At 28.3% G+C, this 24,384-nt stretch overlaps 1 protein-coding gene across 1 annotated transcript in view; it reads right to left on the reverse strand.

Annotated features, from left to right (window-relative positions):
- Nucleotides 1–17,467, reverse strand: part of LOC122521378 (laminin subunit alpha-1) — a gene marked incomplete at its 5' end in the record, with an annotated part of 99,648 nt that extends 82,181 nt beyond the window's left edge. Inside the window, 2 exon segments of the mRNA XM_043642056.1 lie at nucleotides 1,738–1,980; nucleotides 17,153–17,467. Coding sequence (XP_043497991.1) covers nucleotides 1,738–1,980; nucleotides 17,153–17,467 — 558 coding nt within the window.
- Between the last annotated feature and the right edge of the window lie 6,917 nt (nucleotides 17,468–24,384).

Raw genomic sequence — 24,384 nt, forward strand, 5'->3', positions numbered from 1 at the left:
TTCCAGCCATGTATGGTGCTGAGTGACCATATATGGACGTTTGAATGCACACTGCACCTTCTTCAAGGGGGTGAAGTCTAAAGAAAGAAAAGGGTGTTTGTTTGTTATACGTTTGTTAGTTTCCTTTTCTTTGTTTTTTATTTTTCCATTTTGTTTTTTCTTTTTTTTACGCGTTAACTCGAAACATTCAACGTGATCCTCTTTCAACCACCCCCTCCCCCAACCAACCTTTTCACAAAACCAAGAAAAAAAAAGAGATAATAATTCACGAATGGATCCAATTAATGGGTCAATTAAAGTAGGGGAAAAAAGATTTAAATTAAATTCTGTTTGAAAATATAAAATATATATATATATATAAAAATGTTACACAATAAAAAGGTGTTATCAAATTTTAAGCGTATAGAATTTTATAATATAAATATATAAGGAAAAAACATTAAGAATAATAAAGAAAATAGATTTTGGAATTACTTAGAATTTATAAAATAAATTGCTAATAAATTTTAGATCTCATATATTTGCTTATAAAACAAATTATATATATATATTTTAAACGTTATAGTTACAGAATTATAAAATATATCAGCAAATTGTTTAGAAAAATATATATATATTTTTTTTAATATATAATTATTAAATATATATATATAAGCGAGAAAATAAAATGGATTTAGAACTAACGGTGATGGTTCGAGTTAATTATATAAAATTATTCTATCGATTTATCATAAAAAGAAATCTAGTTGTGATGAATTCTCATGAACGGAAATTCATTCTCGGTGTTTTACAAAAATAAAGAAGGAAAAGAATAAGAAGAAGAAGAAGAAGAAGAAGGAGAAGATAGTTCGAATTAACGACGATCTAAAAACCACTGTTACTCTTCTTCACTGGTGTGTAACGTCGAGATCGCGAGCCCGCTAATCATCCAATCGCGTAATTATATGACCAGCAGTGTACGTCGAACGATAATTAACGATCGACCACACCGCGACGGAATAACGGATCATTTCTCGCTTTCTATGTATGTATACACATAAAACACACATACACACACATATGTATATATATAAATATATAAATACAACTATCAGTCTTTATCTTTAATTTTCTTCTTAGATTTTTGTCCTAACGAGTTTGATAAAACGATGGCAATGACCATCGTTCTAAATAAAATCGAGAAAATAATTTAACACGCGTGTGTGTTGGTTCTCCTCCTCCTGTATTAGAAATTACTGATTAGAAATATTATTGTGATATGTGCGTATTATAATTAAATTCTAATTAGTCCTTTGATTTATTTTCCCTTTGGTATTTATCTAAAGATTTATTTTTCATTGCTAATGAATATAAGTATTTTTGTGTGTGATGATGATTAGGAAATTGAAACCAAAAAAACAATTAAGAATTTTAATTCGATCGTATAAATGTAATTTTCATTGAAAAAAGAAAAATTCATCGAGTATAAACAATGTGATCAATACACAATTATGAGAACAATTAATAAATTCGTATTATTCGTGATATCTATCTATTTCTGTTTCAATGTAAAAATAATTTTAAATAAATTTTCTTAATTATAAATAAAATTAGATAAGAGATTTAGAAATTGGGTGATTGATTTTAAGAGATCGATCAATGAAATATTTTGCAATTGTTTTTTCTTATTATTGTAGGAATAAAAATAGGATGGTTCGTCGATGATGATGATGATGATGATGATGATTAAAAACGTACTTCACCGTTTTCCATAGGCGTAGACCTGGAGTAAATGCTCGTACAAATGACTTCATCGTCGGTTATGTAAACCGGCTTACCAGGCACAGGTGGTACCGAATATCTCGTCCAACATTCCTCATCACTTGGTGCATAATACTGCCAAGGTTCAAAGTTCACGTTATCTATCGATCTCTCGAGTATCCACGCTGCTGGTCTTGGCGAATTCGCAGCTTTCACGATCACGTATTCAATTTGATAAACCTGAAACACAAATATTGATTAGACAAATTTCAATATTTATTCTCACATAAAGAAAAGATTAGATTATTTTTAATCTTCAATTTTTCTCAATAAATTAATAATTAACGATCAATAATAATTGAATATCAGTAATAATCAATAATTATTTATTTCATATTCTAAATACCATTACTATCCATTCTACTTCATATTCGTGTTTCTTTTTTTTTATTAAAACAATTATGTTAAAATTAAAAAAACATTTCAAATAATAAAATGGATGAGTAAAAAAATGTTGTTAGAAAATTTGATGATGCAGGATGAAGTAGAAAAAGATGATGGAATATGATCGAAGACAGAATCCACCCTTAGGATACTGGACAGTTTTTTTTGTTTGTTAAAAGTTTAGTCTTTGTTTATTGGATTTTGTCGTCATCCTAGTAGTATTAGTAGTAGTAGTAGTTTGTTGTCGTTGTCGTTACACCAGCATTGTGAGAGAGAGACCAAGTAGACGCCCACTTTCGGACCATAAAGACAGATCGCATGTTTGCGATACTAAGAGAACCCGGCTACGTTTCCTTCTAAGGACTTCGTCCGGAACGTCTCGTTGCGAGTCCCGAGGAAGCCAACTTCAATTATCCGGACTCCCTTTCGCTTACGTACCCACGTTTACTCGCGTATTTGTATCGATTCGATATTTATCTTTTCAACTTTCCACACATATAAATATATATACTTATAATACCTTATATATTTATAATAATATATTTTTTCTTTCCTTTGTTTTTTCACACACATCCCTGCAAAAGTGTCTTTTTTATTTTTATTATTATTTCCTTTTTTTTTTTACTCATTCATTTTTTTCCATATATATAAGGGTTAAATAGGATATTATATATATATAATTGTTGGTTAGAGAATAAATCATTATTGCATTGTTAATATTTATTTATCGACGCGTCCATTTATTTTAATAATTTATTCCTATTTTTGTAGGACTTGGTTTTTATATTAAATTGTGTGTGTGTGTGTGTCATGCGTTAGTATACTTCGGGTGTCCAAATTTTTGTTGTACAAGTTAAAAAAGAATTAAGACATCCTATATGTACGTAAACTTTAATTATTTTTTGAAGAATTGAAGTAGAATTTTTGTAATAATTAAATGATACGAATAGAGAAATACTTGAATACACATATTAAATATAATTGAAAAGAAAAGAGAAAAAAAAAAGAAAAAGGATATTTCACGAAGTTAACGTATGAACGAACGTGAACGTCATCATAAATCATTCTGATGTATAATTTATTCTAAATATTATTACACGTTTCATCGCGTAAATCTAATATATCTTTCAGAAGTAAATTAATCATAGGAAGACCTGAGAGAGATGATATTCTCGAGAAAGTTTAGAAACATACCACCTGGTTCTATCACTTAACAGTTGCGTTCTCTCGAAAAGATCAAATATTTATCTCAAGGTTATTCCGTATGTTTCTTAACTTATCTTGTACAAACTATTCCTGATATGTAGGGTGATAGAGGTCAAGTTCTACAAAAATTCTACCTTTTATCTAACTTTTTATCCTTTTTCTGTATATTCATAATTTTACATGAAAAATTTTCTTTAAAAGAGGTTTCATTTATTTTCTATCGTTTGGTTAAAATTTATCGTTTTAAATTTAAAAACGAATTTGTTTTTTCATCAAAACTGGCATACATCAAAATAAATAATTAGCCTTTTTTTCTTTTTGTCTCTCTCTCTCTTTTTCCATGTATACGTGCAGATATGCGTGTACGTGTGTGTGTCATACATTCTTAGGAGAAGTATAGTTAGTCTCGTCAGGAATCGACCTAGAAGAAAGCTCCCACGATCGAGAGAGGCGACTGTTAGTCGCCTTCAACCCGTGCAGCCTTGTAAGGGCGCGTCCAGTATTAGCATCGGATGACAGAAATGGCTTTATAGTCGAGTCTCAAACGATCGATCGTTCGATCTATCGATCAATAACAACAACCATCAAAAAAACATCTATAATTCTTCTTATAATTCTTCCAAAGTTTTAATCAATTTATTCAAACATCAAATAATTATAATACACAAACGTATATAATCTATATTTTATATATATTACGTTCATCTATGTGTTTAATATTTTTACATCGTTATTTACAATTTATTAAAATAATTATTACACAGCAAACGTTATCCGTCATATTTTATACGAAATTTCATTCGTTCTTTTTTATTTATCTCGTTAATTTATTTTTATTTATAATCGTTAAATATATATTTGTTTAATGAATAATTCATGTTAATTGAATTTGTTAATTACGATGAATAATTATAAGAAATGAACCTTTTTGTAGATTTAATTAATTCAAATGACTGGACTAATTGCAGTTGTATTAAAGAGTTAGAAGAATCGCAAAGTATCAAGGAGGAGTTCTTTACGTAAACCGTCTGGCAACACTTTCCAGCCCTGAGAAACGAGTCCCTGAGACTCAACAGGGACACTTGGAGAACCTTAACGGCTTCAGGAACCGGCCGTCCGGTAAATTTTCTTGCCGCTTTCTACCTTCTTCACACACGCACCCCATTTACGGATCTTCCCAGATACCGTGCAACGCCAATTTATTAGTACTGCCCTTTTCTCTTTAAACAAGTTCTTAAGGGTATTCTGGATTACCGTCCTTTAAAGGGATGATCCTTTCCTTTCATTTTATTTTCCTCATTCTTTTGTTTTTGTCTTTTTCTTATTTTTTGAAGTTATACTTCTTTTAGCGCGTTTGGGAAAATGTGATGGGAGTGATTTTTTTCCGAGCGCATGGAAAAATCGACACCACGAAAGTTAGTCAGTATTTATACGATGCGCGGCAAAGCGATTTCAAGTTTACGGCATGAAGTTGTCTTCTCTTCTTCTTCTCCCATTTTTTCTCAAGCGGGTCACCCATCCAAGTACTAATCGTATTCAGCGCTGCTTGACTTAAATGATCGAGCGGGAACCAATGCTATCACAGCGCCATGGCCGTTGATGCATAAATTAATTCGATATATCTCCCTTATATTTAATGTGGACTGATATCTATATTTTAATATTTTTGTTCTTTTTTTTGTTTTGTATTCTTTCCTATATATGTAATATATCGATCGATTGAAAATATGTTTCCTTTCTTTTTTTTTTTAAGTTATTTTTGAGGTTATTGAGGTTATATTTGTTTTGGTACGCAAAAGAAGTATAACTTCTTACGTGCGTACATAAGTACACACACCAGTTTTTCTTTTATCAAATTATTTTCATATTAAAATCGTGACTTAATCGTTGGTGGTTGAATCGTTTAAACGAAGCTTTTTAAATATTTCTTTTTCTTTTTTTCATGTTTAATTTTTATCACAAAAATAATCCGTCAGGTTACTATTACACGTATTTGAAAGATGAGATTAGAAGATGATAATTCGATTCGTAGCAATATTTCTTTTCATCTTCAACGACATTCATCATACCATTCGTTCTCCCTAGTTGAAACATAATCGGATTAAATCCCCGCGAGGAGAGTTATCCTAAATCCAGTTTCGTTTCCATCTATGGTACAAGATTGTCGACTTATGAGGATTAATAATCGGACGACTAACATTTCTCGAGTGATATTCTACAAAGAAATATCGTGACAATAACTAGCCGTGATTAAAAATATTGAATCACGTTTTCAAATGAAATCGTCAAAAATTGGCTTTGTTATCGACGAAGAGGTGAAAATAAATTCACTTTGAAATTGCGACGATTAAAAATAAATTGCTTTTCGGTTTGATATATAAAAAAAAACACACACACACACATATAAAAAAAATCAATCGTGGCATTTGGCCAATGCTAAAATTAATCCCGTAATTCTTCCTTCTCTTCTTCCCCCTCATATCTCCGAAAGAAAAGAAAATAGAAAAAATTCTTAAGAAATATAATTGAAAAGAATTGCAAATGAAAAAAAAATGCGCTAATAAAAATTACACTTCCGAAGGAAAAGAAAATATAAAAATACGTTAGAACAATAATTGAAATGAATTGCAAATGAAGAAATATTCATTTTAATGACAATTACAAGTGTATTTGCGATGTATTATAATAAAATAAATAAAAAATTAATGGGGATTTGTTTTATTTTGTTATATAGTCGAAAGATGAAATTAATGTAATAGAATATAATAATCGTTCGTAGAATCATCGTCATCCAACATGAAGATGAAAATCGAATTGCAAATGAAGAAATATTCATTAATGACAATTACAAGTGTATTTGCGATGTATTATAATAAAATAAATAAAAAATTGATGGGGATTTGTTTTATTTTTTAATATAGTCGAAAGATGAAATTAATGTAATAGAATATAATAATCGTTCTTAGAATCATCGTCATCCAGCATGAAGATGAAAATCGAAAAGGTTCGAGTTGTGTTTAGTGAGAGACACCGCGCCGTCTGCCTCAGAGGATTCCAAATCCTGGTCTTCTGCCAGCACACGATTTCTTGGCTCGTGTATCCTCTCTCTTTCTCTCTCATTTTCATCTCTCGGTTTTCCAAAGTGTTCACTCTCATCTCGGCAAGTCGTTCGTGCACGTGCCATAACGCGTTTTAAACTGGGAGACTCGTTTGATAAGTGTAACCGAGTTAAATTAGCTTGGCCGTTCACGAGGAAGTAACCAACCAAAGACGCGATTTATTATTTACATACACACCACCCATACACAAGAGCGAATAATTCTCTGACTTTTACCGGAAGTGCACGAGCTTGATGAAAACAAAAAAAAAGTTCCTCTCTGGTCAGCAAAAAGAAGAAAAAAAATATTACGTAAAATTATGATCAATTTGGTACCGTTTGCATTGGATTTATTTTAACTTGACTACGGAAAAAGACGAATAATTGTTTTTATTATATATTTAAATACACCGGGTATCTCGTACGATATAGAACGTTTATTTTGAAAATGGTGCAAGTCCATTTTCTGTTGTTACGAGAAAATTAATGGTTTGCATTTAAAAAAAAAATCAAATACTAACTGTTATAAATCAAAAGTTTACATTAAATTAATCATAAATGATGTGATAACTAATTTTCTTTTTAAAAACGGACTTACACCACTCTCAAAATAAACGGTCCATATTATTATAACGTATATAAAATTATAATATTATTAATTATATTTATATTGATCGTTGTAGAAATGGTAAGATAATAATTTGAAGGAATATAATTGAAGGATTAAAATGTATATCTGTCGTATGAGGAGGACATTTTGTATAATACAATTTGATATGAATATTTGTTCTTTTTTTTTCTTTTGTATTCTTAGTTGATTTTGATCGAAGAATTTTGTTTGTAGGAAATAAGTTTTGTTAGAGTTACATGAGAAGTAGGACGCCTAAAGGCTTCTAGGGACTAAGAAGCACGCTCGTTACCAAGAGAATCGCCTTCATTACTCGAGAAAGTCCGAAGAAACATATTATCGTAGGTACTGGGTGGTCCAGGAGCGTCCATTTTACGAGCTCGAATGAATTTCTCCTGGGGAGTACTCATACGTGACTCAATCCTTCAGGAATCCCTTTTTCTAGGTCAACTTTTCAAACAATCATTGATTTCCTTTTCTTTTTTTCTTTTTTTCTTTCTCCAATACTAATTAAACATAATCATTACTATTTTTCATTCGTTCAATCGTGATCATTGGTATTGAAATATTATTTATAATAACGTTATCAATTATATTTTTCCACATTTTATCCAAAAATTTGTATTTTATCTTCTTAAATTATATTTTATTTAATTATAATATAATTAACAATTGCCAATATTTTTCGTCCCGTTCAAATCATTGGTATTTGAAATATTTATAATCACATTATAAATTATATTTCTCATGTATATATCAAAAATTTATATCAAAATCGTAATATAAATTCAAACACGCGTTATGAAATATTTAATAATTATTCTTATTAATTTAAACGATTTATTTGTGAATGTTGTTTTTTTTTTTTTCTATTTTTCTATTACAAATAATTCTTGGAATTTCGACGAAATATTGTTTCGAATATTCAATAATTTTTTGCCGTTGTATTTGTCGAAGGAGAAATTTTTGTAGGCGAGGGTAATTTTTATTGTTTTTCTTTTCTTTTTTTTTTAAGGGAAATCGGATTCGCAAACGTTTGTTGAGAGAGAGTTCGGTGTTCGGTATATACTCGAAGGAGTCGGAAAGTATGCAGGTATCGTGTAGAAGGTGCACACGGGTAAATACCTAAGGCAATATACCTGCGGTGCAGCATAAGGTCTTGCCTCTCCATAAACGGTCGAGTACCTACTGCGTTTATTCTTTCTCAGCTTCACCATCAGCTTCTTCTTCTTCTTCTTCTTCTTCTTCTTCTTCTTCTTCTTCCTCCATTCCCTTCCCATATTCTTTTATTCTCTATCTTTCTCTCTCTTTCTCTCTTTCGACCACGTTTCTCGCCATTCCCGACACGAGAAACTTTAATCCTTTCTCGAAATATTTTCATTCATCCCTAAATTCGTCGTCCCTTTCAAAATAATTCATTCTTTAAATGGAGAAAACAACATTTTCGTTTTTTTTGGTTTGGAATTACAAGTGAAATCAGAGTTCTTTTAATATTTCATCATATATTTCGTATTAATTATTAATATTGTCTTTGCGATCGTTCAAATTTTATTTTTATGTCTGATATTTTCTCTCTTTTTTTTTTCTTGGTCAGAGATCGAGTACAAAGATTGTAAAATAACGAGTCCGAATATATTTGTAAAAATATTTATAAACTTTTAAAATACTTTTCATAAATTTGATAAATTATTTATTATATTTTTTTTTATTTATTTATTATTATTATTATATTATTTTTTAAAATTCAAATAGTTTAGATTAAAAAACAAGTTTAAATAATGTTTTTAAATCGTTTAGAAATTTGCAGTCATAGTGTATATATTAATTTGAACTATTTGAATTATGTATATTATATATAATAAACTAAATATAATGAAATAAATATATAGTATATAATAAACATATAATATTCGGATGAACCAAAAGTTCATGCGTTTATTGTGTTGTTTCAGATGGTGTAATTTTTTGATGTCAATAAAATTACCTTATATACAAGTAATATATTTATTTATAAATTCACGAACTTTTGGTTCTCACCCTAAAAAATATATAAACAATTTAAATTTTATATAATATATAAAATTCAAATAAAAAATATATGTAATTGAAATATTATAGTACGAGTTCGAATGTTAATTAAAATATCAATGATGTTTAAAGAAAAATTTGGATAAAATATTTGTAAAAAAGGAATAACACAAAATGAAATAAAAGAAAACAAATGATAAGTAAAGTGAAGTAAGAATGGGGAGTAAAACAGACGATAGGTTGATGGCATGCGGTAGAAGGAAAAGGGTAAAAAGATGGCGGCAGCATCGTGTCGATGATGGTGCTTGTTTCTAACATCGAGCTCTGTAATTATCGCCATCGGCCGTGGGAATTGAATTACGAGGTAAATTCGTGACGCCATGTTCTCTTGCTCTGGCCCTTCCTTGCACATTTCTATATACACAAATACACACACACACACATACACATATAGAAATAAGTCGATGGGTAGAGAGCGAGAAAGAGAAAGAAAGTGCAGAGAACTTCAGGTGATTTCGTCTCGATCATTCCTCTCTTTCTTTTCTTTCTTTCTTTCTTTATTTCTTTCAAACGATCCTCGTGTTTTAAATTCTTTGCGGTCTTTCTCTCCGAGCAAACGATAAAAGCCGACGAATTCAGGATCTCTCTTTTATGTATATATATATATGTATGTGAATGCATGTATGTATGTATGTATAAATGTGTGAGTGTGTTGAGATTAATGACTTTGTTCGAAGATGGAAACGAGATTATGTTTTTCTTATTGTAAAATCCATTGAATTTTGTTAGATATATATTTCAACATATTATTCATTATATTTTATAACGATATTATATTATTTTAATATAGATAATAATTTTGTATTAGTGACATTACTGTACAGGGATGGGTAGAAAATTTATTAATAACTCAATAGATTTTTATTATAATATTAAAATTATAAATTTAGTTACCAAAGGAATTCTAAATTAATCTAATGTAAAATATTTGTAAGAAATATAAATAATTTGAATAATGGATCTATAACACATTTTTGACTTACACTTTGCTTTGTCGCCAAATTTTAGTTCTAATTTTGATCTATATTTGAAAACTATAAATCAGGTTACTAAAAAGCATTTTAAATTATTTGAAAATATTTTTAAAAATATATAAATAATTCGAACTTTGACTAACACTTTACTTTGACACCAAATTGTAGTTCTAATTTTGATCGATATTTGAAAACCATAAATCAGGTTACTAAAAAGGATTTTAAATTATTTGAAAATATTTGTAAAAAGATATAAATAATTGGAACTTTGACCAACACTTTACTTTGACACAAAATTGTAGTTCTAATTTTGATCGATATTTGAAAACCATAAATCAGGTTACTAAAAAGGATTTTAAATTATTTGAAAATATTTGTAAAAAGATATAAATAATTGGAACTTTGACCAACACTTTACTTTGACACAAAATTGTAGTTCTAATTTTGATCGATATTTGAAAATCATAAATCAGGTTACTAAAAAGCATTTTAAATTATTTGAAAATATTTGTAAAAATATATAAATAATTGGAACTTTGACCAACACTTTAACTTTGATACTAAATTTAATATCATTTAAATTAATGTTTAAATAATATTATAATGAATGCATGTATACGTAAGTTTATGGTATTGGTAAAAATGTTTAATATACACAGGTTGGTAAAGATGCTCCCTATCGTGATACTCGTCCCACGATTATAAAATCCCGATAAAAGAAGCACCATAGCCCTCGCCTTTCGACCTATCACCCTTTAGCTTTGCAACGACGCATGAGCAAGTTTCGAGTGAAAAGAAGGAACAAGTCGAGAAAGGGCGATCTTCCAACCCTACGTGCCCATTATTTTCGTGACTCTTCGTCTTTTTTTCTTCCTTCCTTCCTTCCTTCTTTTCTTCCTTCCTTCATCACTAACGTAGATTTTAACTGAAGATGAATAACACCGATGATTCATTCTAATTTCCAGTTAAAATTATTCAAACTAAAATAATTGTTTTTCCCCCCTTTAAAAGAAAAAAAAATGATTTCATCCGAATATTTGTTTAATGTAATCAATAAATATTTAATTAGAAATAATTTTGTTTAATAATATTATTCATCGATCGCGTGTTAAATTTATATTTAAAAAATGTAATAATTTTTTGGGGGTAGGGGTGATTAGTTGTAAGTAAACTATTTGAATACTAATAATATTGAAAATATTTTGTATTATTAATATATCAAAGTCATAGTATTATTATTTAATAACTATTAATTATATAATATATATATAATAAATAAATATATAATAATTATATATACATTTTTTTTAATTTATATAATTAAATTATACAATAACATAATACTATTATAAAAATCGATATAAAAAATATATTAGTATTCAAATATAATATGAAACAAATTCAATTTATAAAAATAGTTTTATATTTCAATTGAATATAAAATTTAAAGAGTATTAATTCTATATCGACAAAATAAATATGATGCCATAAATGTGATGCCAAGTACAGTGTTAGAGACAAAACGTTAAGAGGAAACAAGAGAAAGATTAATGTACAATTATAACCCAAAAGGGGTTGAATAAATTCTCTGAAGAGTAAAAAAAAAAAGAAAAAAAGAAAAAGAAAAGAGAAGAGAAGAGAAAGTTGAAGTTGGAAGCAGTTTATCCATGTAATACTCTTTCCAAGCTAAAAGCCACTCCTTTTCCCTGTACAAAAGGGGTCGCGTTGAGGCCATGGTAATCACTGTACGTGTTTGTTAATCATTTGTATGTGTCTACCGTGTCCTATTCTCTCTCTGAAATCTCTTGTTGGTGGAACTTTTTTTTTTTCTTAAGGGACGAACGAATTCATTTATTTCACTGCTCGTTTTTTTTTTTTGCGTGGGAGAAGAGGAACATCTTTTTTTTTATTTTTATTATTTTTTTTCTTCTTCTTTTTCTTTTTTTTTTTGTTATTATTTTTTCTTTTTCCGAATAGTTAGTCATCGGGCTGGTGGATGACTCGTTTTCTCGTGCCAATCGGTAGCACTAAACTGGTAGTTTATATTTAAAGTTAGCGATGAACCACCCAAGTCATCACTTTTTTTTTGCCAATCCCTTTTTCTTTTTTTTCTTATTTTTACCTGATTGGTTTTTTTTTTTTTCATTCTTTTTTCCTTTTTTTTTTTTCGGAGTTCGCGAATAGCACGCAGTCCGTTGGCACACGTTTCGAGAATCTTTTACGTAACATCTCAATCTCGTATATAATTTTCTTTTATTTTTCTTGTTTTTTTTCCCCTCTCAATACAATAAAAAACGAAATATTTTTCGTAAATATATTCGACGAAACATTTGAAATATAAAATCATATCTGTTATGTTTTTTTATTTGTAATTTCTTTTAGAATCGTGTGATATTCAAAAAATTATATATCATATGAATACTTGTATAAATAATAAAAAAAATTGTATAAATAAATTTTTAACTAAACGAAACATAAAAAGCCCTTAAAAAATGTTAAACCTTATTGTTTTATGTATATAAGTATACACGTGTCATATTTTATTTAAATGAAATATTAACAACGATTATTACAATGTTAGAAAACATAATTAGAATCGAAAGATATACAAAAAAAAATATCTATCGCATAATATATTATAATAATAAGGTTAAGGTTAAGGTTTCAAAGAGTTTATATTTTTTTTCATTAAATGAAATATTATTTATCGATTATTTACGTTGCTTAGAAATTCGATACATGTTTTTCCTTTTTTTCTTTTAATGTTTAAAAGAAATAAAAGATAAAGATAAAGAGAGAGAGAGAGAAAGAGATAAAAGATCAACGAAATATGGCGGTTCATTGATCTAAAAAAAAAAAAAACAGTAATACAAGCGGATCTGAACGGTCATAAAATTAATAAGCGCAATGAACGTTAACGAGACTCATAAATATGTTCACTCTGCGCCCTGCTTATCCGCCGATTAGCATAATCATTCGCGATATCCATACTCTACGATTGAAAAATTTCTCGACGTGTATCGCACCACCCACCAGACATCTCTCTTCTTTCTTTCTTTCTTTCTCTTTCTCGCAGAATGATTTATATTGCTCTGTATCACAAAGCACGACGATAAATCCTTGTCAACGAGTTTGAAACAAACGAGATGATAGATCCACAAGTAAAAAATAATACAAATAAAAATAACTATTCTTAACTTGTCCCATCGCTAATAATAATAATAATAAAAATAATAATAATAATCGATTAAAAATATAGTTGAGTATAAGAAACATTATGTTATCTTAATGAATATATATATATATTTAAAATGAAATTAAGTTCAATATTATTTATTTGATAGATGAAAAATTTATTTTTAAATACGATATTTTAAATAAGTTTTATACAATTATTATCATTCGTATTATTGTTCATTAGAAATATTGGAAATATTTTTATATATTTTATATATTTTTATATAAATAAAAAAAATTAATAAATATATATATATATATTTTATATATTTTAATATTTTTATATTATTTTATGCTTTTCGATTCTAATTGTATTTGTAATAATTAAAATAATCAATGTTTAATATTTAATTTGAAATTTGAATAAAATAAAATACACACGCACGCATACATACTTATATACATAAACAAATAAATATATCTAACAACCTACGTGATGATTAAGATCTCAAGAAAGATAATCTCCAATTAAGATAATCTATCAATATAAAATTTATTTTTTGTAATTGTATAAATAATCGTTGATTATTCCATAAGAATCTTTTTACACGAGTTTCAACGAATTTTCATTCCCATTATGCTGTCTTCTTTTTTTATGTTTTGTAAAAATAAAATAATATTGTCTTAATTGAATCATTACGAATAAATAAAAAATATATATATAGTATAGTGTAATGATGGGGTAAAATATTATACATAAAGGATTAGGTTTGCAATCAGGAACCAATTAGAGATAAAAGAAATCTAAGGTTATATTCTGATCCTCTAATTACACGTCGAGAATTCGCCTATCTTAACATGTTCATTATTAAAGAGTGTACCTGTTCCTTCGTGTATATCTTTATCCTCTTATTAACGTATCAATTACCTTAGGCGATTTAACATAAGCGTAGGTGTACAAGATTCATACTTTAACGAGATGTACTTTTCCGTGAGATTTTTTCTACAAAAATTATTTCTTATACATAATACAACCGTAAAGTAATGTTAAACCTTGTTTAACAATTATTTATACACGTCGTAATATGTCATGAATAATTTGTCTCCTATTTTTTTTTTTTTGTTATTATAGAAAAAGAAAAGGAGAATAATTCAACGGTGAGAAGATTTTTGAAATTTAACATAAGCGTAGGTGTACTGACATTTGTTCCCTTGACATTTAAAAAAGAATTATTTTTGTTTTTATTTGTTTTTTTTTTTCGAAGCTACTGTGGGACTAAAAAATGTGACGCGTTTTTTTTGTGGTCATTATTTATACAAGTCGTGTAATAAATTTTTTAATATTTACTTTGTTTTTTTAATATAGAAGATAATATTTAATAAATTAATTGATTATTTAATTTATCATAACGCGTAGGTGTACGTGTTTCATACTTCAGATTGTTTAGAAATTATTTATTATATATTATTTATTATATAATATATTATATAATATAAAATATGAACTTTGTTTTTGTTGGTACAATTATTTATACAGTTCACTTGTCGTATATATTTTAGTGTTATAAAGTATGGACTATTTTTCTTTTTGTACAATTATTTATACAATTCATATTTGTCATATATGTATGTACATATATATCATTTTGGTTAGGTAAAAATAGAAAGAAGGAAGAATAATTAATGGGGGAAAAAAAAATGAAAGCCTTTGGTGAAATCATAAGAGCGTGTTTTTGAACGTTCGTTAACTTCATTTCTTGGGCTTCCAATTTATGCCCCTTTTGTCGGTTCACAGAGGGTAAAATAGTTTGAAAGAGGAGAAAAGTGAGGTAGTATGATGCTGAGGGACGATAAAATGTGAAAGAAGGAAGAGAGAGAGAGAGAGAGAGAGAGAGAGAGAGAGAGAGAGAGAAGGAGAGAAATTGTTCTTTCTAAGAATTTGGTGTTGTTGTTCGCAGGTATAAAACTGTCTCAGGTTTTCTTTCTCTTTCTTTCTCTCTCTTTTCCTCTTTCTTTCTTTCTTTCTTTTCTCTTTTTTTTTCCTTATCTTTTTCTCTTTTTCATTCAGAGGCCCTTTAAGAAATCGTGAAGGCCACTGGCGAAAAACTACCTTTAACCCTTTAACTTACAAAGACGCCTCTGAGGCGTCATAAGGTTATCGGACCAAAAACGAATAAGACGCCTCAGAGGCGTCGCAAGGTTATTTGACCAAAAACGAATAAGACGCCTCAGAGGCGTCGCAAGGTTTTGGGACCAAAAACGAATAAGACGCCTCAGAGGCGTCGTAAGTCTACCGGGCGAAAAAAACAAAACATTTCAGAATATTGTTTGGGCGGCCGTTCCAAATATGAAATTAAGAATATTTTTCGTAACTCTAGTTTTACACTTTCTTACTCTGATATTCTTACTCTCTACCTTGATTCTTTTCCCTCTTCACCCTTATACTCTGTTACTGTGTAATAAAGGTAAAAAATTTTTATTTGAAGCTTACATAAAGTGAAGAATATTTGTCGGATCGATTTGAAATTTTCAGAGAATATACTTAAATATATGTACATTCCGAAAATGAAAAAAACAAAAATCGATTTTTTTTAAATTCTAACTGCGTATAATCCCTTAAAATAAAAATGTTATTAATAATGGATTATTCAATTTGCAACAATAAGTCTTTTTTTGTTTAATAACCAACTAACCGTAATTATTTATCAAACATCTTGCAAAGTTAATTGTACCGCGCACGTGTATATACAAATCATAGGAAGTTTGAGATTAGTACAGTTTCGAGCGCTGAGCCAAGCTTGTGTTTATGTCGCTGCGCGCGACCGACTGGTGTCGCTTTAGGCCCGCACAGTTGGAAATTCGATCGTAAGGGAAAGGGTTAACGAGCACCGTGGTCATCTTTCCTTATTTTTTCTCTTATTATTTTTTTTTGTTCCTTAAACTTCTCAGTAATGAGGACGTTGTTGCTTGGGTACCCCTCTCAGAAAGCCGACATAAATGCAATCTCGATCTATGATATATACAGATCATCCAAATAATCTATTTACTTTTGTTTCTTGTTAATACATTTAACATTAAATATTTCACTTGGTTTGTTTTTCTTTTTTTTAAATTAAAATTTTGTTATTCTTCCCCCCTTTTAATACGAATGATAATTAATTTTTTTGTTATTTCTATTATATGTTTTATTAATATTAAAATGACGATAATAAAATGATAATTATTTGGAATTTTTTTTCTTTCTCGTTCAAATGGAAAATAATAATAATAATAAGTAATATATTTCTATATATTTGTATTAGCTTATTGCATATATGCAATAATATAAATATAATAATTGTTTTTCTGTAATAATATCTTATACAGGGTGGACCAAAAGTATCCAGATAACTTTATCATTATTTTCTATCAAGCGGTGTCAAAGGATACTTTTCAAATTTTCATTTCAAATTATTCTCTAAGTTTAATAATTCATTTCTTCGCAACTATTATCGCAACTAATATTAGATTAAAAAAGGAAAAAGGTATTTAAGTTGATAAAATATTGATTTAAAAAGAAAATAGATATATACACAAAATTGCGATACACAAAATAGTGTCAAAAAGAAAATGAATAATCAAATATAGTTTTAATTTAATTTATCCAATTTTCAAAGAAGAAACGTAAAATAACATTAAATCTCACATTTACGCCAAAACATAAAATCAAACACTTGCCGTAGATTTATTTGTTCGAATGTAATAAATAAAAAATATAAAAAGAAAAAAAGTAAGAAAAAATAAACAAATAATACTAACTTGTTTGAGATCGAGAACAATGGTGACGTATTCGTAGTTGTCTCCTCTCGCAAGGGTAGGACTTTGCCACCATTTACCAGGATTAGAATCTAAAGCATGACTGATATTGTGCCTTTTTCCAGGATCAGGGCTCCTCGAATCACAGACAGCGCATCTTGACGATTCCGAGGGTTTACAAAAAGTTTCGGGACCATCCTCGCCGCAGGTTGCATTCACAAATATTTCAGCCTTTGCGGCGACATTAAAGGTTGACGGAAAGAGGCCGCTATTCTTAAGGCTTTTGCTTAGACCGTGTGCACCGATTTGACCTGCGAACGACAAAGAAAAAAAGTATATAAAAATTCAATTTACGATGAATAAATAACGTTGGATGATATTTCTTTCACTTTTTTTTAATATATATATATATATACGTGTATGTGACTATACGAATAAGTATGAGTGAAAGCTTTGTAAATTAGATCGTTTCATTCAACACACACACACACACACACACACACGCGTGTACACCTCAATTATAAAATCTCTTAATAGACCTTCATATAGTTCTTCTTAAAGCCTATAATAATCGTTCCTTAACGATCTTCCAAGATTTCTACCATAGGTGGATAATTAACGTACGTGTTAGATTGGATTTATGACTTATATATTCGTCGGTAGTTTTTTGTAGGATTTTATAAGATATATATATATATATATATATAACTAAACAAAAAGAATTTGATCACCGAAATATTTTGTTTTATTTTATTTTTATTTTGTCTCCGTTTTAGGAAGAATGTTGGTTTCTTTTTAATAAAAGAATAACATAATATAAAAACATAATTCAATGAAGATTTTTATTATAAAGGGGGTAGGAGGATACAAATATTTCCACCGTGCACATTTACCCATCAAAAAGGTGGGACATTTTTAATATTGTCGTGATTCAAATAATTATAACAAAAATTAATAAACAGAAACAATTTAATTAACGAAAGAAAAAAGAATTAAATCACCGCAAAAGTGTTTAATTTTATTTGATTTTATTTTGATTTTTAATTTTGTTCGCTCTGTTTTAGGAATACAAATAATTATAAAAAAAATTAATAAACGGAAACAATTTAATTAACGAAAGAAAAAAGAATTAAATCACCACAAAATTGTTTAATTTTATTTGATTTTATTTTGTTTTTAATTTTGTTCGCTCTGTTTTAGGAATAATATTTGTACGAAGGATTCGAGTATGGTTGGGTCGATAAAGATCGAAAGAAACGATACTAAGGCGATAGGTTTTGACAGAAAGGTAAGGTAAGATCATCGATCCAACACAGTCGTCGCATAAGCGCAAACAGGTTGCTGTGGTCGACAAACGTGCCAGGAGAAGAATATCGTGAAAGCATGAACAGGTTCGCAGGAGGTTCCGGAGAAGAGTTGAGCACGCCCGTGAACAGGTTCGAGTAACTTCCACTCACGAGAGAGAATATAAAGGTGCGAAGGCACGCGAGAAACGACAGATTATGCTACCTTTTAAATTTTCTTACCTTCTTTTTTTTTCTTTTTCAATTTAACTTTCGCTTACACCTAAAATCCTTTTTTTACATTTTCTTTTTTTTTTTAATCTATACGTTACGCGTAATCTTATTTTTTGTTTAACCTACTATAATAAATCTCATTTTAAATATGAATATAAATATTCTTTCTTACGATATTTATTATTCTTATTCTTATTATTATTATTATTAATATTATTTTTATTTTTTACGTACGATCGAAGATAGATTTAATAAATTATTTTTTTGTACACTTTAGAGCGTATAATTAAATTGCGTTTTTCGAATTTATTGTTTCTATTTTTCTTTTTTTGTATTTTTCCGAAATGGCGGATGAAATTAAAAATAAAAACAATAAATTCGACAATCGACTTCGTATTTCGATTTTTATTTACGCATTGGGTGATTGAAAAAATTAATAACAGGGGGATGGAATGCAGGGGAATGCAAAAATACGATTCGTTATTTTTCGTCCGTTCTGTCGTTTTTTTCGGATATTTATTGGGAATGTTTTTTGTTTAAGTAAAAAATAATAATGACTAGGCATATATCGGAACCCAGGTGAACGTATTCGACGAGTATCGAAGTCAATGATGATGATGATGGGTTTGAACGACGTCGACGCCTCGAAGCTAAAAAGAGAAAAAAAAAAAAGGATGACCAAGGTGTATCCCAGATCGATCGTATTTTGCTTCTTTTTTTTTGTAATTTTTTTTTCTCGTTTTATTTTTGTTTTTTTTTCTCTGGTCTTTTCTTTTCTTTTTTTTTTCTTTGTAAAAGAGAAGGAACGATTATCGTGAATATCGGTGGTTAAATTTCCTCCCTTCAACTTGATTTCAGCATCGATATCGAACGCGTTCTTGGCAGCCAAGCAACCCAACCAAGCTTGCTAGCTTGTTTAACGATCTCATATTCAAATAAAAGTGTTGAAAATCATCGATAGCGATCGATTTTAATCGATATTTTCCAATGGAAATTGTTTTTTTCATGATTTATATGAAAGAATATTACATAAAATGTTACTACGATCGATTAATTTATTACTTTAGCTGGTTAATATAATTTTAATAAATAAAAATTCTTTTCTTTTCTTTTTTCTTCATTTTATTTTTAATATCCCAGTATACTAGTTTCATGTCGAGTAATTTTATAACTAATTGGAATTTTATATAATAAATTATTATTTTTATTATATTAATTCACACACACACACGCGCGCACACAATACATTTATTTAAATAGTACAATGTTTAAATACTCAATTAATAAATTATAAAATTGTTCAATTCATTATCAGTAATATAATAAAATCACAAATAAAAAATTGTTAGTAGAATAAATTATTATCAGCGTAAGTACAACTAAATATATTATTTTAAATAATATAAATTCACAGACATGTGTGTGTGTGTGTATGCATACACTTATTTAAATAATGACAACTCTATAGTATCAAATAATAAATATTTAAAAATAAATTGTGTGTATATACAATGTACACATTTAAGAATCATAATTCAAACTATTAAATGATTTAGTCACAATTATTAAAACGGGATTTATTTGTTATTAATAATTTGCAAGATAAATATGAACCGAATAAGAAACAAATGTAGAAAAGAAGGATGACAAATTATACAATATTGCCAACCAAAGTCAGAACTGTAAGTTCCCGGAAGCATGAGCTCATCTCTGGCGACCTAACAACTTCCTCTTAACTCCAAAATGAAGATACTTTCTCTTTTGAGAATCACAAACTATCGCGATTCGACGTTTATTCGAGGTAAAGGGATAGATAATACGTGTCTCTCAGAATCGTTTTATCTTGGTAACCATTTTATTTTTTCTTCCTTTCCTTATTTTCTTTTCTTTTCTATCTGTTACTTTCACATGCACTCAAAAATACACACACATATATATATATATATATTATTATTATATTATTAAAATATGAGATCTGTTAATCTATAAAGTAACTATATTATTCCATGAAATATTATTAAACTATAAATTAAAGCACAAATATATATATTTCAACTGGGGGTATTTTAATTTGAAGAAAAATAGTTTCTACACTTATTTAAGGATATAAATTAGTTTCGATGCATAGATAGGTTAATTAAAGTTTAAAATTCTTTTTATATGCTTTCCCCTTCTCCCACCCCCTCAAAAAGTTTTATCATTCTAATACAATAATGGAATTGAACAACTTTAACAATTACACGTACAAAGTTTTTCCCATGCAAATTGCTGGATAATCTCGACAAGTTTTACGTACGTTAAACGCACGTGGTGGTTGTGACTCGACCTAAGGAAAGATGGAACAAAGTTATTTCCGTCGTCATCAGTCACTCGTGCTGGTCTTAAGACCCCCCTTCCCCTGCCCCCTGCTCCCGCCCCCTCTTCCAGTATATAAGAAATCTCGAAGTTTGTATAAATATGATATGTGTACGTGTTGCGTATGTGAGTAGGATAAAAAGAAAGATAAATAGAAATAAATACGAATGATAGAGACCCTATGTTGAATATTTATAAATAATATGTGTGTGTTGAAGAGAAACAGGACAAATTTCAATATATATTTTTATTTTTATTACATTTTTCTTTTCTAATTGTAAAAAATATTTTCCCTTTGGTCATCCCTTAAAAGTTACGAGGAATATTTATATAAGAGTTAGTTAGGATTGATCGTATTAATAATAATAATAATAATCATTTGACGTAAGAGAAATGACGTTGAGAGATTGACCGGAGATTGACGGGTAAAGAATATTACAAGAAGACAAAGGAGTTCTCCCATATGTACATATGTGTGTATGTATGAACGGTACGGAAGTCGACTGTTCATTGAACGACAAATCGTTTAACTCTGACATGACTCACACGGTTACGCTTCGTTCGGATAATATAATTATTCTACGGAGTTCGTGAAAGTTGGGTCTGTAAATCATTTTATCGACAAGGATGCGTACGGTTGGAGAAATTTATCGGTAATCTTATTCGTTGACTCGTCAAATTTAATTATCAAGTAAATCGAGACGAGTTATATGACAATAAATTAATATTTTCAATATTTTTTTTCAACGTTTTATTATTAATATTATTAAAAGGTGATCCTATTCATAGGTACGTCATATTTAATTATCAAGTAAATCAAGTGGAGTGTTATGACAATAAATAAATATTATTATAAATATTTTCAATATCTTTTTTAAACGTTTTATTATTAATATTATTAAAAGGTGATTCTATTCATAGGTACGTCATATTTAATTATCAAGTAAATCAAGTGGAGTGTTATGACAATAAATAAATATTTTAATAAATATTTTCAATATTTTTTTTAAACGTTTTATTATTAATATTATTAAAAGGTGATCCTATTCATAGGTATGTCATATTTAATTATCAAGTAAATCAAGTGGAGTGTTACGACAATAAATAAATATTTCAATAAATATTTTCAATATCTTTTTTAAATGTTTTATTATTAATATTATTAAGAGATGCACCAAATTTAATTATCGAGTGAATCAAGTGAAGTTATAAAAATGTTTTAATAAATATTTTCAAATATTTTGAAGCGTTTAAAGAAAAATTTTAAGACCGTGATGGCGTGAAATTAAATAATATTAATATATATATATATATATATATAATATAATAATATTAAATATAATATATTTATAATTGCATATATAGAACATAAATTGATATTACATTTATTATTATATGCATTATTTTAATATTATATCATAGCGTTGTTATTTATAAAATAAAAAGAGCAAATATGTTTACAATAGTTGAAGAAAAAAAATTTTTTTTTTTAATGCACTTTCAGCTCGAGATAAAAAGAAAGGTGAGACAGATAGATATAGTTATACTCACTTAGGTTTCATACAAATTCTCTTTTATTTTTTCTCGTATCTCATGAATGAGTTGCCCATAGGATTTATTTTGAGGGGTCCAAACCTCTCTCTTTCTCTCTCTCTCTCTCTCTTTATGACACGTTCACGATAAGGTGTTTACAAAGTCCAATTGGGACCCCATATCGATACGAGAACCCACTCACTCTTGGTGGTCCTTATGACTAATAGTCCTGCGGCCCTTTTTTCGAATATCGTTTCAAACACGATACTCGTTTTTCTTTGCTCCACCCATTTACATATTACAAAAAAGCAACGTTGAAATAAAGCAAAAAGCAAGTGATCTAACGATGGGAGAGGTGGTGAGGGGAGGGGTATTCTTCGTATAAAATAAAATCCAAATTTTCAACCTATTGGACCACCTGTTGGAAAAAAAAGGCTTCGTCAACTTTTGATATTCTTTCGTTTTTTTTATTTATTAAGTCTGTTCAACGAGTTACGAGCTCGTAGATTTAAACTACCAACAACTATATGGGGTGAATCATTTGTATTCTTCGAAAATTTCCTAGACAATTTTTCTAATAAATTATAGTTTATCTTTTGTATACCATAAATAATTATTTTGGCTTAAGATCAAATAAATGTTCTCCTAATCTCATAACGAATTACAGTATCATAGGTGAAAAGAGTACCGTGGGTTGGTATAATAAGTTCGCCTGTATAATAGTATTGTTAAACCCACTCGCACTGTGTCGCATAATTTCACATAAATTGTAGAAAAAATATATCAAATATCAATGTGTGGGTTCAAAAGTTCATAGAGTTATTTAAGAAAAAAAGAAACAAAAATTATATTATTACCTTCGTTCGAAACATTCTAAACTTTTAACAACAATTTTTGTTATTTCACAAACAACACTTGTATAGTTTAATTTATCTATATATATAAAAAGTTAACTCAAGAGATTTAGATAAAAAAAAAGTAAATAATTTTTCAAATCACCTAGAAATGTTTTTTTTTTCGAAAAAAAAGGATTCAAATATATAATTCGTTCGAGTATAAAAATGGAATAATTAGGGAATGAATTTTGTTAAAATATGTTACTAATTGATTAAATTTTTGAATAAACGACTAATTAGGGAATTGGAGTTAGGAAATTGAAATGTAGAATGTCAACATACAAAGTCCCACGTAAATCGAATGCAAAGTATTACCTCTTAAGTCTGCCCACTGCTGTCTGCTATGTTAATTGCGAGACAATGGCGCCAACAGGAAGAACACCTATGTATAAATGTATGCGTAGTATGTATACCATGCATGCACACGCATCTATATATATATATATATGTTATACGTTGAAATCACTATCACAGGACAAGACACCGAATCTTACGATCGAACGGAGGCGTTAAACTACTCTTGTCGTGCATTTATTATACGACCCGATGAAAACTAACTGCTAATATTCTCGTTTGTTGATCGAGACGTCACAAAATGACGAGAACTTAGCGTGTTACACCCTTTAATAATATAATTACAAACCAATCAATTTCTTTTGTTTATTTTTTCTATTTTTTTCTCTCTGTTCTTTTCCTTCGTTACTATGACGAAATAATTATCGTATTATTATATAATTATCATAAGTAAATAAATATAATACAAAATTATTGTCGTTTACGACGATAAAATAATTATCGTTGAAATTATAATTTGTCTAATTATTTATAATATATATTGTAATAAATTAATATATCATAAGAGTAAATGATATATTAATTTATATTAATTTTATTTATATTTATTTTATATATTTATATTAATATTATAAATATA

This window comes from Polistes fuscatus, unplaced genomic scaffold (genome assembly GCF_010416935.1).
Source record: "Polistes fuscatus isolate 324 unplaced genomic scaffold, CU_Pfus_HIC Scaffold1, whole genome shotgun sequence".
Classification (NCBI taxonomy): Eukaryota; Metazoa; Arthropoda; class Insecta; order Hymenoptera; family Vespidae; genus Polistes; species Polistes fuscatus.